Here is a 12447-nt window from a genome sequence, read left to right as displayed (position 1 = left end):
TCTTGGCCTGGCAGGAAGAGGAAGACGGAAGGAACTCTGGGCCAAGTTGGCAGCGGTCCCTTAAGGTCACTGGTGAGAGCAATGCTTTAAGCCAGGGGTTCCAGAGGGGCGGGGCCTTTGGCCTCTGTGACAAATGTGGTTGTGGGGGGATGCTACTGCCATCTAGTGGAAAGAGACCAGGGATGCAGCCAACCATTCTATAGTGAGCATGGCGACCCCCACAACAGTGTCCTGTCCAAAATGCTGAGGTCGAGAAGCTCTGTTTCCTAGACCAGCTAGAAGTGGAGGGTCTCCACCACTTTCATAATTGTGCACAGGCCCTCAATCAGTCTACCATCTTAAAAAAAAGATATTTATTTGGCTGTAATATATCTTAGTTGTGGCATGTGGGATCTTCAATCTTCTAGTTCCCTGACCAGGGATCGAACCTGGGCCACCTGCTTTGGGAGGGCAGAATCTTAACCACTGGACTACCAGGAAAGTCCACCAGTCAACCAATTTGAATCAACCCTTCCTGTCCAGTGTTCTATTTGCTCCCCCAAAGCGTTACACCATCTCCTAGTGCCGGGGTCCAGCCTCAGCAGGATCCAGGGGTACCCTCAGATGAACAGCGTCGGCGAGAGAGAGAGAGAAGACACATAAGACCAGTCTTGATAGGGCCAAGTCTGCGAGGGAGAGAGAGGAGAGAGAGAGAGAGAGAGAGAGAGAGAGAGGGAGAGAGAGAGAGAGAAATGACCAGACGGGGGTGCTTGCAGGGTCTGTCAAATCTTTATTTTTTACTGTAGCTTTTATATTCTAAGTTAGTACATTTTTAGGGGAAGAAAGTTTAACATTACATCATCTTGCCCCTCAGGAAACCAGGGTGTTTCCAGTAACTTCTTTGTGAGTAGCTTATACATTATCTTCTGGCCTCGGGGCCTATTGACATTTTATGACCTAGGTGAATACAAAGCTGTTTTCCTGTAATCTATTCTTTAATGAACACAAAGGTTAGTCCTTTTGCAGAAGTTATGAGTTGAATTTATCTAAAAGGTTTACAGCACAAAGACTCTGCAGCTCCAGTGAGGCAGCCCCTGTTTAGCATTCCTGGTTAAAATGAACAATTCTAACCACTTTTAAAATAATATTTTTGTGTTACATTAATACGCATTTGCCAAGCAGGCCAGCAAATGGGTCTAAATTGAAACACTCCTTTCATCCTGGATAATCTTATAGGATACTGCCGTCCGGGGGACATGTTGATTAAAATTCTAAGTTGATTCTGTTTGGAGAGAGATCGGGGAAGGCCTTCTACCTGTGTCACAGAAATTAGGGAGTACTCTAATATAGCAAGCATCAGAAAGACAGAGATCATCTTTAAGGTGAGCCCCGGGGCAGCTTTTTGAAATTCCTGAAGTCCCGAACTGCCTTGCCTGTCAGGCCTTCTCCTCATGACCTTGTAATGGGTGGAATCTCGTGTGCTGGCTCCCGGCATCCTAGGAGATGGGAGTTGAAACCACACCTGATGGGAATAATCTTGAGCAGAGAAGCCCCTATCAAAAGTCTCCCACCTTCTTGGGCACAGGATAATCCTAGCACATTATGTCTCCATGAAAAGTTTTATTTATTTATTTATTTATTTATTTAACTTTGTTGAGGAAATACAATTAAAGGACTATTTTTTTTTTTACTTTAAAAAAAAAAATCCCTTTAAAAAATGTATTTATTTATTTTTGGTTACACTGGATCTTTGTTGCTGTGTGGGGGCTTCCTCTAGTTGCAGTGAGTGGGGGCTACTCTTCATTTTAGTGCACAGGCATTTGTGGTAGCTCTTGTTGCAGAGAACGGGCTCTAGGCGCATGGACTTCAGTAGTTACAGTATGCGGACTCAGTAGTTGTGACCTGTGGGCTCTAGAGCATGGACTCAATAGCTGTGGCACATGGGCTTAGTTGCTCTGCAGCATGTGGAACCTTACTGGACCGGGGATCAGAACTGTGTCCCCTGCATCAGCAGGCGGATTCTTATCCACTGCACCACAAGAGAAGTTGCTAGGCTAATTTTTTGTGCTGTATCCATTGAGGAAATCCTGGGTTCTCCTATGCTCTTGGAGAACACATTACATAAGAAAAAATGCCACCTTTGGAAACTGCTTTCCAACATGTAATTATCCCTTCTGCCCTTTCCCATCTTCTGACTCATACTTAGAGACGAAGGACAAATCCAACGCAAGAAGAGAGTCCCCCAAATTGTTGAAACTTTAACAACTTTCTTGTAAAAATTTCTGTATCCATTATAGGTGGACCTATCCTTTGACCACTTTTAAGAAAGTGATTATTCCTTTTCCATTTAGATAATGAAAACTAGAATAAAATCAATAGACAAGTTATAGAGTTATATAAATAGATCAGTAGTTATGACTTATGTTTCATGCTCACACATGCTGTTTTTACATCCAAATAACACTTAGAGCAAAAGAAAAAAGTACTTAGATATAAAGCTAGAAAACTATGGATAGAATATGTATGCTGAAAATTAGGAAGTGCTGATAAAAAATAAAAGGAAGCATATAAATGGAGAGGCATAACAGACTTATGAATTTGAAGACTCAACATGAGGGAGATGGGATATCAATTTTTACAGAATAGATATATACATATTAATAGAATTCTATCAAAATCTCAGTAAGAATTTTTGTAGATATAGATACACTTATTCCAAAATTTATAAGGAAAGAAAAAAAGACTTAAAATATTTAAAACAATTAAAGAAAAACTAACATGTGAGGAGTCACTGTACTTCATGTTAAAGGTTAATATTTGGCTACATTAACCAGTAGTCATTAACAAGATAGTCATCACTGGCAGGGCAATAGACACATATATCAACGGAACAAGTGACAAAAACCAAAAACAGACTTACAGAAATATGCCCAGCTGATTTTGGACAAATGCACAAATGGAATTCAGTGGAGAAATAATTGCTTTTGTCAACAAATTGTGCTGAAGCAATGAACATCCAAAGGAAAAAAATAAATAAATATGAGTCTTGACCTAAATTTAACCCTTTATACAAAAATTAATTCAAAGTTGATCACTGACTTAAATATAAAATAAATATTCATACAACATTTAGAAAAATTTTATAAGAAAGAAAATCCATGGAAACTAGAAGTAGGTTAAGAGTTTCCAGGGGACACCAAAAGCTGAACTCATAAAAGCAAAAATTAATAAATTAGACTTATCAACTTAAAAAACTTTAAAAAGTTTTAAAAATTAAAAACATTTACTCTGAAAAAGTCTCTGTTAAGATGAAAAGACAAGCTACAGTCTGGGAAAATCTATCTGCAAACCACACATGTGACAAATGCCTTTTATTTAGATTATATTTTTAAAAAAGCTCCCTAAACTTAACAATTAAAAGGACAAAAGAATCCAGTTAATAAACAGGCAATGAGACTTCCCTGGTGGTCCAGGGGCTAAGACTCCATGCTCCCAAGGCAGGGGGCCCAGGTTTAATCCTTGACCAGGGAACTAGATCCCACATGCTGCAACTAAGAATTCTCATGCTGCAAAGATACCACATGCTGCAATGGATATCAAATATCCCATGTGCCATGGCTAAGACCTGGTAGAGCCCTAAATTAAAAAAAAAAAAACAACAACAACAACACATGAACTGACATTTCACTAAAGAGGAGTATTCAGATGACAAGCAAGAGCATGAAAAATGTACATCATTAGCATTTAGAAATATGCAAGCTAAAACTACAATGAAAAGCAAACTGAAATAAAAAATAGTGATGACACCAAATGTTGGTGAGGACAAGGAAGATCTGAATCACTCATGCATTGCTGGTGGAAATATTAAAATGGTGCCACTCAGGAAAACAGTCTGGTGTCTTCTTATAAAAATAAATACAAACATCCTACAACACAGAATTGTGTGCTTGAACATTTACTCTAGAGAAATAAAAACTTACATTTAATTATTTATCAGTGATAATTAATCTATAATTACTTCAGAATAAAAAACTTTTTAAAAAAATTTGCTGAATGTGAAGTAAAGATATCTTAAGACAAACAAAAATATAATAATTCTTATTATACATCAAATACATATAACACTATGCCTGACACCATTCTAAGCACTTTACATATATTAGCCTATTTAATCTTCATATGAACTCCATAATGTTGATTAAATAATCCTAATTTAAGGATGAGGAAGTGAAAGTAGACAGATATGAATAATCCTCAAAGCCTCAAAGCTTTCAAGCTTAAGGAGAATTTTCTGTGAGTAACCAATAAAAAAAGACACAAGAGAAAAGATTTACACACAGCTATTAATATTTAAAACAGTTTATAAAAATATTAACAACTAAAAATAAGCAAATACTCAAAATGTGACAGTGAAAACACAGAATATTATGTTATTTGTAAAAAATAATAAAGAGCAATAAGGACAACATAGAGTTTTTGAGACTTCAGTGGGAAAAAGCAGAAACAATCAGAACCATTTCAGAGATTTAATAGCCAAGAAAACAAACTTGACAAAAGAAAAATATTTGTTCCTGCTTTTACCTTTTCCCTAGTAGATTTCCATTTCCTCAACTGTAATACTGTTTTAAGGGGTCCAAATGACGACGATGTGAGGTAATGTTCATAAAATGCTTAGTATGGAGCTGTAACACAAGTCATTAACAAATGGTAGCTATCATTACTTCATAAGATGAAATATGACTCCCCAATAGAGGTTTAATCTCAATAGCAATTAAAAATAAATTAAAATTATAGTACAATATCATTTTTGTTCTTTTGTTCTTAAAAATGAAAATACTCAGCCTCATTATTAGTGCAGAAAGATACATTATGAATCTTTTCTGAAAGTAATTTTATAGGATTCATTAAAAATCCAATCAATCCATAACAGCATTTCTGAGACTTTATTCTTAAAATAAAAATTGAAAAATCAGAGCAAGCTTAGTTATGTTCAGAGAAGTCTTGTATATACAGTTAAAAATGGAAAGCTCTAAATAGACAAAAATATTGAAAATGTATGAAATTACATATTCATGGAACAAAGAATATAAGGTGGGATAACATAAAGAAAAGCTATCATTAGTTTTCTCCTGCTAGGAATTTTTAAAAATATTTTTGCTATTTCCCAACTGTCTTACATCGAGCATTTGCATTTTATTTTAAAAGATGATACTTAAAATAATTTATTTAGAACACACCTGGACTGTGTAATTTAAATAACAGATTGAATGAGACTTAAATTTGTGAATATATAGTCATAATACCAGGTAAGAGGATTTAAAAAGGGAATGCTTGGTTAAATAAGTTATTGTAAAGCCTTGCAATGAAATACTATATAAAGATAGTAATGAGTTTATAAATTCATAAACATTGGAAATTAATAGAACATCAAAGGACACTGTTAACATGAGGATTGAAAACCCATACAAGATGTTCACTCAAATATCATTACAACCAAACTTGGCCAAGACAATATGTTCACAATAGGAGTGTGGAATGAAATTATTTTGGCAAAAAGTCAGGCTTTATGTTGACTTTTGTTCCCAGTATCAGCAATATTCTGCCAGAAAAAAAGATAAGTTATAGACCATGTATATAGTATCATCCATAATCTACACATCTATACATATATCATAATACTTCCTTATAGCAAAAGGATAGATAAAGCTAAAAATAGATTCAGAAGGAAATAAAGTACAGACACAGATTAAGATATAGATTTAGATATAGATGGAGACAGACATAGATATATAAGTATATAAATACAGATGTACAACTAAAGAAAAAAATTTTAATGATAAAATTGCTTGATTGCTGTTAAGCTTATGAGTCCATGAGTTTCATTTCATGTTTTTGTTTTTTCTAATGTTTTCTACAAAAACTATAGATTTTAGTCAAATAAGTATTAAAATAGAGTTATGGACAATATGCTATTTTTCTCAGATCATTCTCAATCTCCTCAGTCTCCCCAAGAGTTGTTCTACAAAATATGAAACACACATATTTATATTTACATCCTCTTATTATAGACATGCATGTCGATAGGATATAAATTATGATATAACAGGAATAACTGTAAAATCCAGGAATCACTGATTCTAAGAATGTCATGTAGCTAGAATGAGAGACACTGAGGCACAGAGGTTTGTATGTAAAAGAGTTTTGTCTCAGAGCGGGAGAAACTCAGTCAGGTGTAGCTGAGCAAAATCTCAAGCTAGAGCACTGTTCTCTTTTCATCTAATTCTGAAGATTATACTATAGTGCCATTAAGGATAGATGACTTCTGAAAATCAATCCATCCTGTTCCAGGGTCTTTGAAGGAGGTTGCTTACTTAGTCAAACATGGCTTCACTCTGCCAGGTTGTTTTGACAACAGAAGACTAAATTCTGCCATCTCATTGGTGAACTTGTTCCCAGGACTCACTGAGCTATTTCCTAGTGGTTCAGCTGATCCCTCCCACCACTTCCATAAACTTCTTCACAGATAGCTAGAGATTCTGAAAACTCACATCTTATGCTAAAGTTATTTCTGCTTTATCAACAACACATGAGCTACCTGCTCCCAGATTTGCTTGGTCTTGATCCCATAAATGATGGGATTCAGCATCGGTGGAGCAAGCATGCAGACATTAGCCAACAAGATGTGGATATGAGGTGGAATGTGGCAGCCAAACCTCTGAGTCAGGATTGTGAAGATTCCAGGCCCATAAAAGAGAATGATGACACAGACATGGGAACCACACGTGTTGAGAGCCTTGTGACGAGCATCTTGGGAAGGGATGTGGAAGACAGCATGGAGAATCAGAATGTAAGAAACAAAAATTAATAGGACATCTAAGACCACTGTTAACATGAGGATAGCAAACCCATACCAGATGTTCACTCGAATGTCATTACAAGCATGTTTGGCCAAGCCAATACGTTCACAATAGGTGTGTGGAATGACATTATTTTGGCAAAAAGTCAACCTTTTCAAAAGAAATATTATGGGCAAAATTGAACAATAACTTCTCAGAAAGGCAATCACATCGATTTTGCCAATTAGTGTGTGCGTAAGGATACTGGTGTATCTCAGAGGGTAGCATATGGCAATGTAGCGATCAAATGCCATCAGCAGCAAAATCCCCGACTCAGCGATGAAGGTGGAATGGATGAAGAAAAGTTGAGTGATGCAGCGATCCAGGGAGATCTCCCTCACATTGAACCAGAAAATGGCCAAGGCCTGAGGGACTGTGCATGTGGAGAGGACAAGGTCTGCTCCAGCCAGCATGCAGAGGAAGAGGTACATGGGTTCATGGAGGCTCCGTTCCATGAAGATAATGAAGATGAGCAGGCTGTTCCCAAGCAGGGCGATGACATAGGAAATGAAGAAGGGGATGGAGATCCACACGTGCTGGTCCTCAAGGCCAGGGATGCCCAGCAAGTGGAAGACTGTGTGACTGACACTGCTCGTGGTTAGAAGCAGTCACACCTGGAGCAGATGACATGGGACTGCACTTCCTATTCACAGAGAGCAAGGAAAATATATATTCTTTAATATACTTATTAAGAGGAATCATACAAACACCCTCCAGTATTATTCTAGTTTAGAATGATTGCCTGTGAAAGTTTATTAGTACTTGACTGAAGAGTCTGGTGCTAAAAGATTATTCATATTCCAGAAGTAGAATGGATCTAAATATAATAAAGTCACAAAAAATCACTGATATTTATTAAGCATTGTTTTATACCAGGGATTGTAGTATGCAGGTTACATGTTATGTATTCTTTATGTAGGAAGTAGATATCCACTCTAGGAAGTGGATGCTATCTCTTCCACACATAAGAAAAGTGAGACTCAGAGACATGAATCACCTGTCAAATTTCACAATCAACAATTTTATAGAAATGAATATAAAATCTTTTGACTTCACTACCTACAGTTTGCTTACTTGTGAAGGGAGTCATGAAAGTTTTAAGGGGTTACATAGACAGGGTTTCCATGGCAGAGATGAGGCACCCCTGATGTTCCCACTTTAAAAGGCTACACTTAGAAATAAATGACATTGAAAAAAGAAACAATTTATTGCTGGAGGGCAGGGGGTTGCAGTAGTTGGTATGTGGAAGATTCTTCAGTTGATAGAAATGAACATATAATTTCATCAATTACTTCCTACTAAACACTTTACTTCATTCATGAGCTTAATCATTCAACAAGTACATTTTGAGCAATGACTGTATTTCAGGCATCATACCAGGTGCCTGAGTCCTATTTGGACTGATGATTTGAGAGCATGGTGTAAGTAGATGAATTTTGTAAAATGTTCCAGGTGTAATGGACCCAGATGATACTTCTGAGAAGACAGCCATGGCTATTCACCTTTCACAGAATGAAGAGAAATAGAGCCAAACAATGAATACCCTCTTCTTGGGGTTTCTGAGAATATTTAAGGAATATCTTAAAATATCTAGCTCAGTGGCTAAGGTATATTTTATGCTCATTATTTCTTCCACTCCAACTCCTCCTCTTGGTACCTCTGATTTATCATTCTGGGGAGGAAAATTGTCTCCTAGTTCTCATCTTTCAAGATTCCCTGACTGTTTCCTCAAAGCTCCTTAAAATGTCTGGTACAGGGTAGGTGACCACAGTCTCCTGCCATTTTCAGGGCTCCTTTCATAGTTTTCCAAGAGGAGACTATAGTCTAAGTAAATATGTTTTCTGTTTTCTCATCTCTCATCTAATTAGGATATTTGTCATTTATTGAATTGCTTCTCATTATTTATCACACTTCAGTATCCTTCATCTAGCCCCTACATGCTCTCAACATCCCTTTCCAGATTCCATTCCTCACACTGTTATCCCCAATCAGATCTGCACCTCTGGTCTTTACCATTCCTTGTCCACATATACCAATAGTCTCCAAGAGTCCTGTCCCTGCTGGCCTATCTGGGACATGACACTGGCCTAGTCCTTATCTGCGTCTTCCCTTGTGGCTCAAATGGTAAAGAATCTGCTGCAATGCAGGAGATCTGTGTTTAATCCCTGAGTCGGGAAGATCTCCTGAAGGGAATGGCAACCCACTCCAGTATTCTTGCCTGAAGAATTCCATGGACAGAGGAGCCTGGCGAGCTAGTCCATGGGGTCTCAGAATTGGACATGATAGAGCAAGTAACACACACACAGTCCTTCCTTGATTCTGGAAAACAACCCACTCAACAGATGTTGAATTCACTCACCAGCCTTCGGCTGAGACTACAGAATCAGACAGACAGGAGATCTATTATGTGATGGGTCAGGAGTAGGGCTGTTTATCTTCCTTTGTGGAGCCCTTGAGGGGAGCACATCAGGACTCCAGGGACAGAGCTGTCTCTACCAGCTTCACCCTCTTCCCAAGTGGGCTAAATCTCTATAACCATTGCCTATCTGCCACTCTTTCTTCAACTTCTCATTTTTTGCTTTTCTCAGATTTTTCTGATATGAAAGCCTTTTCCACCTAATCTAGCCTTGCTACAGGCTCATTTTAATTAATATGAAATCTATTTTCAACAGGAATATAAATAGTTGCAATTTGATGGCACCAATGATTTTTCAAGTTTTGCTAGTCATGAAAAGGATTCCATTGAAGTTATAAAATATTCACCCCCTGAGTTTTTATAAGTTTCAAATTTGAGTCATGAATTATTTTTAACTATTACCTGAGGCAATATAAAAGTGCATGCTTAACAATTCATAGAAGAGTCGTGAGTCTTTATTAACTTGGACATTTGTATTGTTTCCCTGCCTTCTTTAACTGCATTGCATGTTTTCAACTTATGTTAATTTTTAATTTGATTATGATGTATCTAGATGTAGCATTCCTTGTTTTTATACTCTGAAGTTTTTCGAGTTTTGAACATGTAAATTTATGATTTTTACCTAATCTGCCAGATTTCAGTAGTAATTACTTCCAGAATTTTGTCTCATTCTCTCATTTCACTTTGAGATTCCAGCTACATGCAATCTTGTGATATGGTTGCATTATTAAAGAATCTTTTCACTTTTTCTTTCTTCTTTAGCTGGGTAATTCTATTAATAAATCTTAAGGTTAATTACTAGAAACACAATTACCTTGGTCAAACAATAACTGCATTTGTATACTAGTTTTACTAGATATTGAAAATTCCTTCATAATGATTGCACCATTTTTGATTGTTACTAGCAATGTATAGGGGCTTCCTTAATGGCTTAGTGATAAAAGAATCTGCTTCCAATGAGGAAGATGTGGGTTCAATCTGAGTCAGGAAGAGCCCCTGCAGAAGAAAATGGCAACCTACTCCAGTAAGAGCGTCTTTTTTCTCATAATCTTTCCAGCAGAGTGTATTGTCAAATTTTTGAACATTTATCAACCTGCTAATTTACCAAATGTGGTTGACCATGTTCAAAAATGGCTGTCAATCATTGTTCCATCTGCTGTACACACATACCCCTCCCCTATACATGAGCAGCAGCCTACTCTCCAACCCCCTGAATTAGAGATGGCCTTGTGAAATGCTTTAATCAACAGAATAAGTTTGAAATGATGTGTGAATTCCAGGGCATGTAGACTTTGCAGATTTCATTTGCCTTCTTGGAACCCAGTAGCCATTCAGAAAGCTTAGAATAGATGAATAAAAGACCATGTGGACAGAAATCACAATGAGATCAATCAAGGAACAACAGCTCATGTGACTGCAAAAGATATAGAACAGTGAAAGCAAATCTGGAAAGGAACAAAAGATAGAAATCTTAATACTAACTTATTTCAAGATATATTATGAAACCACAATAACTGATACATATAATACTGATTTCAAGATAGATAAGTAGATAAATGGGAAAGGACAGAATCCAGAAAAAGATTCACATATATATGATCAATTGAGACATGATGAAGCTACAAAGCCAATTCATTGGAAAAGGATGTCTTTTCCACAAACAGTGCTTGGAATGATTGGATCCATATACAGAGACATGGATTTTGACACATACCTTGCACTATTTTCTTTTTTAAATCTCAAAGCGGTTCATAGACAGTATAAAATCTAAACTTCTAGAAAACTAAAGAAAAATTCTTTGCGAGCTTTTGTTAGGAAAGTTCTTAGATAAAACATCAAAATCAAGATCCATAAAAGAAAAACTTGCTAATTTGGACATTATTAAAATTAAGAACTCATCCTCTTTGAAAGACTCTTAATAAATAGAGTAAATAAATAGGAAAGACAAATATTAGGAGAAGATATATGCAAAGCATATATATAATGAGAAACATATCAAGAATGTATAAAAAACAACTCTCAAAACTCAGTAATGAGAAAATAAGCAACAATTAAAGTCATAATGAGATACCTCACTACATACATCTATTAAAACACATAAAGGGAAACAAAATCAAGTTATAGCAAGGATGCAGAATAACTTCTACAATGATAAAAAAGATATTAAATGGTATAATTACTTTGGAAAATAGTTTGGCAGTTAAAAAATTAACCATATACTACCATATAACTGAACTATTTTACTACTGTGAATGAGTGCATGGGTGTTAAGTCGCTTCAGACATGTCTGATGCTGTTACCCCATGGACTATATAGCCAGCCAGGATCCTCTGTCCACAGGATTCTCCAGGTAAGAATATTAAGAGTGGGTAGCCATTCCCTTCTCCAGGGGATCTTCCTGACTGAGGGATCAAACCCAGGTCATCTGCATGGCAGGCAGATTCTTCACCTCTTGAGCCACTTGGGAAGTCCATTATCATTGCTATCTATAATATGAAAGATATTAAGATATTTAACATTATTTTTTTGCACTGTCTTCAAAATCTCAGTGTGCAACTTATACGTATGATACACCTCAATTCAGACAAGTGTTCAAGAACCACCAGAACTTCTTGGCTACCATAATGGACAGCCAAGCTCTTGATATTCAACTCCTTGATATTTGTTTCCATCCTCACAGCCACCTCATCATAATTTTACAGTTGGCTCAAAAAGCATACAGCACCTGTTTACCAAAGGCACTTATTCATAAACTTTTCATGAACATAAAGAAAAGGAGGTATGGAGAAACTAGAAGAAATCATTCTCTTCCTAAAAGTGCTTTATATTGATTATTTTCTCTTTACATTTTCCCCACATTCTGGCAGAAAAATCTGTATTGGATTAGTCATTTTCCTCTTCTCCCCTGTTTTTATTTCAATGCATTTATAATAATTTTTTTTCAATTAGTACCTTAGATTTTCAAAATCCATGAAGTTTGCAGTGAAAAATGAAGTTAGAACCTTTCTTTAAGTTGAATTTAAAACCACCAAAATTAATGTTTTAGCACTCAATCTTATATATTTACATAAAAAAACACTCAATGGATTTTAGCACTCAATTCTATGTATACTTACACAAGAAACCCAGCAATTTCTTTGTTCATATATTGCATTT

The 12447-nt window shown here is 36.3% G+C and overlaps 1 protein-coding gene across 1 annotated transcript; it reads right to left on the bottom strand.

Annotated features, from left to right (window-relative positions):
* Window positions 1-6541: 6541 nt before the first annotated feature.
* Window positions 6542-7480, bottom strand: LOC136175866 (olfactory receptor 52B4-like; the record flags this gene model as incomplete). The annotated part of the gene is made up of 1 exon (XM_065946060.1): window positions 6542-7480. A coding segment is annotated over one exon (939 nt), but the record flags the coding sequence as incomplete, so codon positions are not given.
* Between the last annotated feature and the right edge of the window lie 4967 nt (window positions 7481-12447).

Source organism: Muntiacus reevesi, chromosome 9 (assembly GCF_963930625.1).
Source record: "Muntiacus reevesi chromosome 9, mMunRee1.1, whole genome shotgun sequence".
Classification (NCBI taxonomy): Eukaryota; Metazoa; Chordata; class Mammalia; order Artiodactyla; family Cervidae; genus Muntiacus; species Muntiacus reevesi.
The sequence above is the reverse complement of the archived record's forward strand: the minus strand, read 5'-3'. Positions and strand labels throughout refer to the sequence as shown.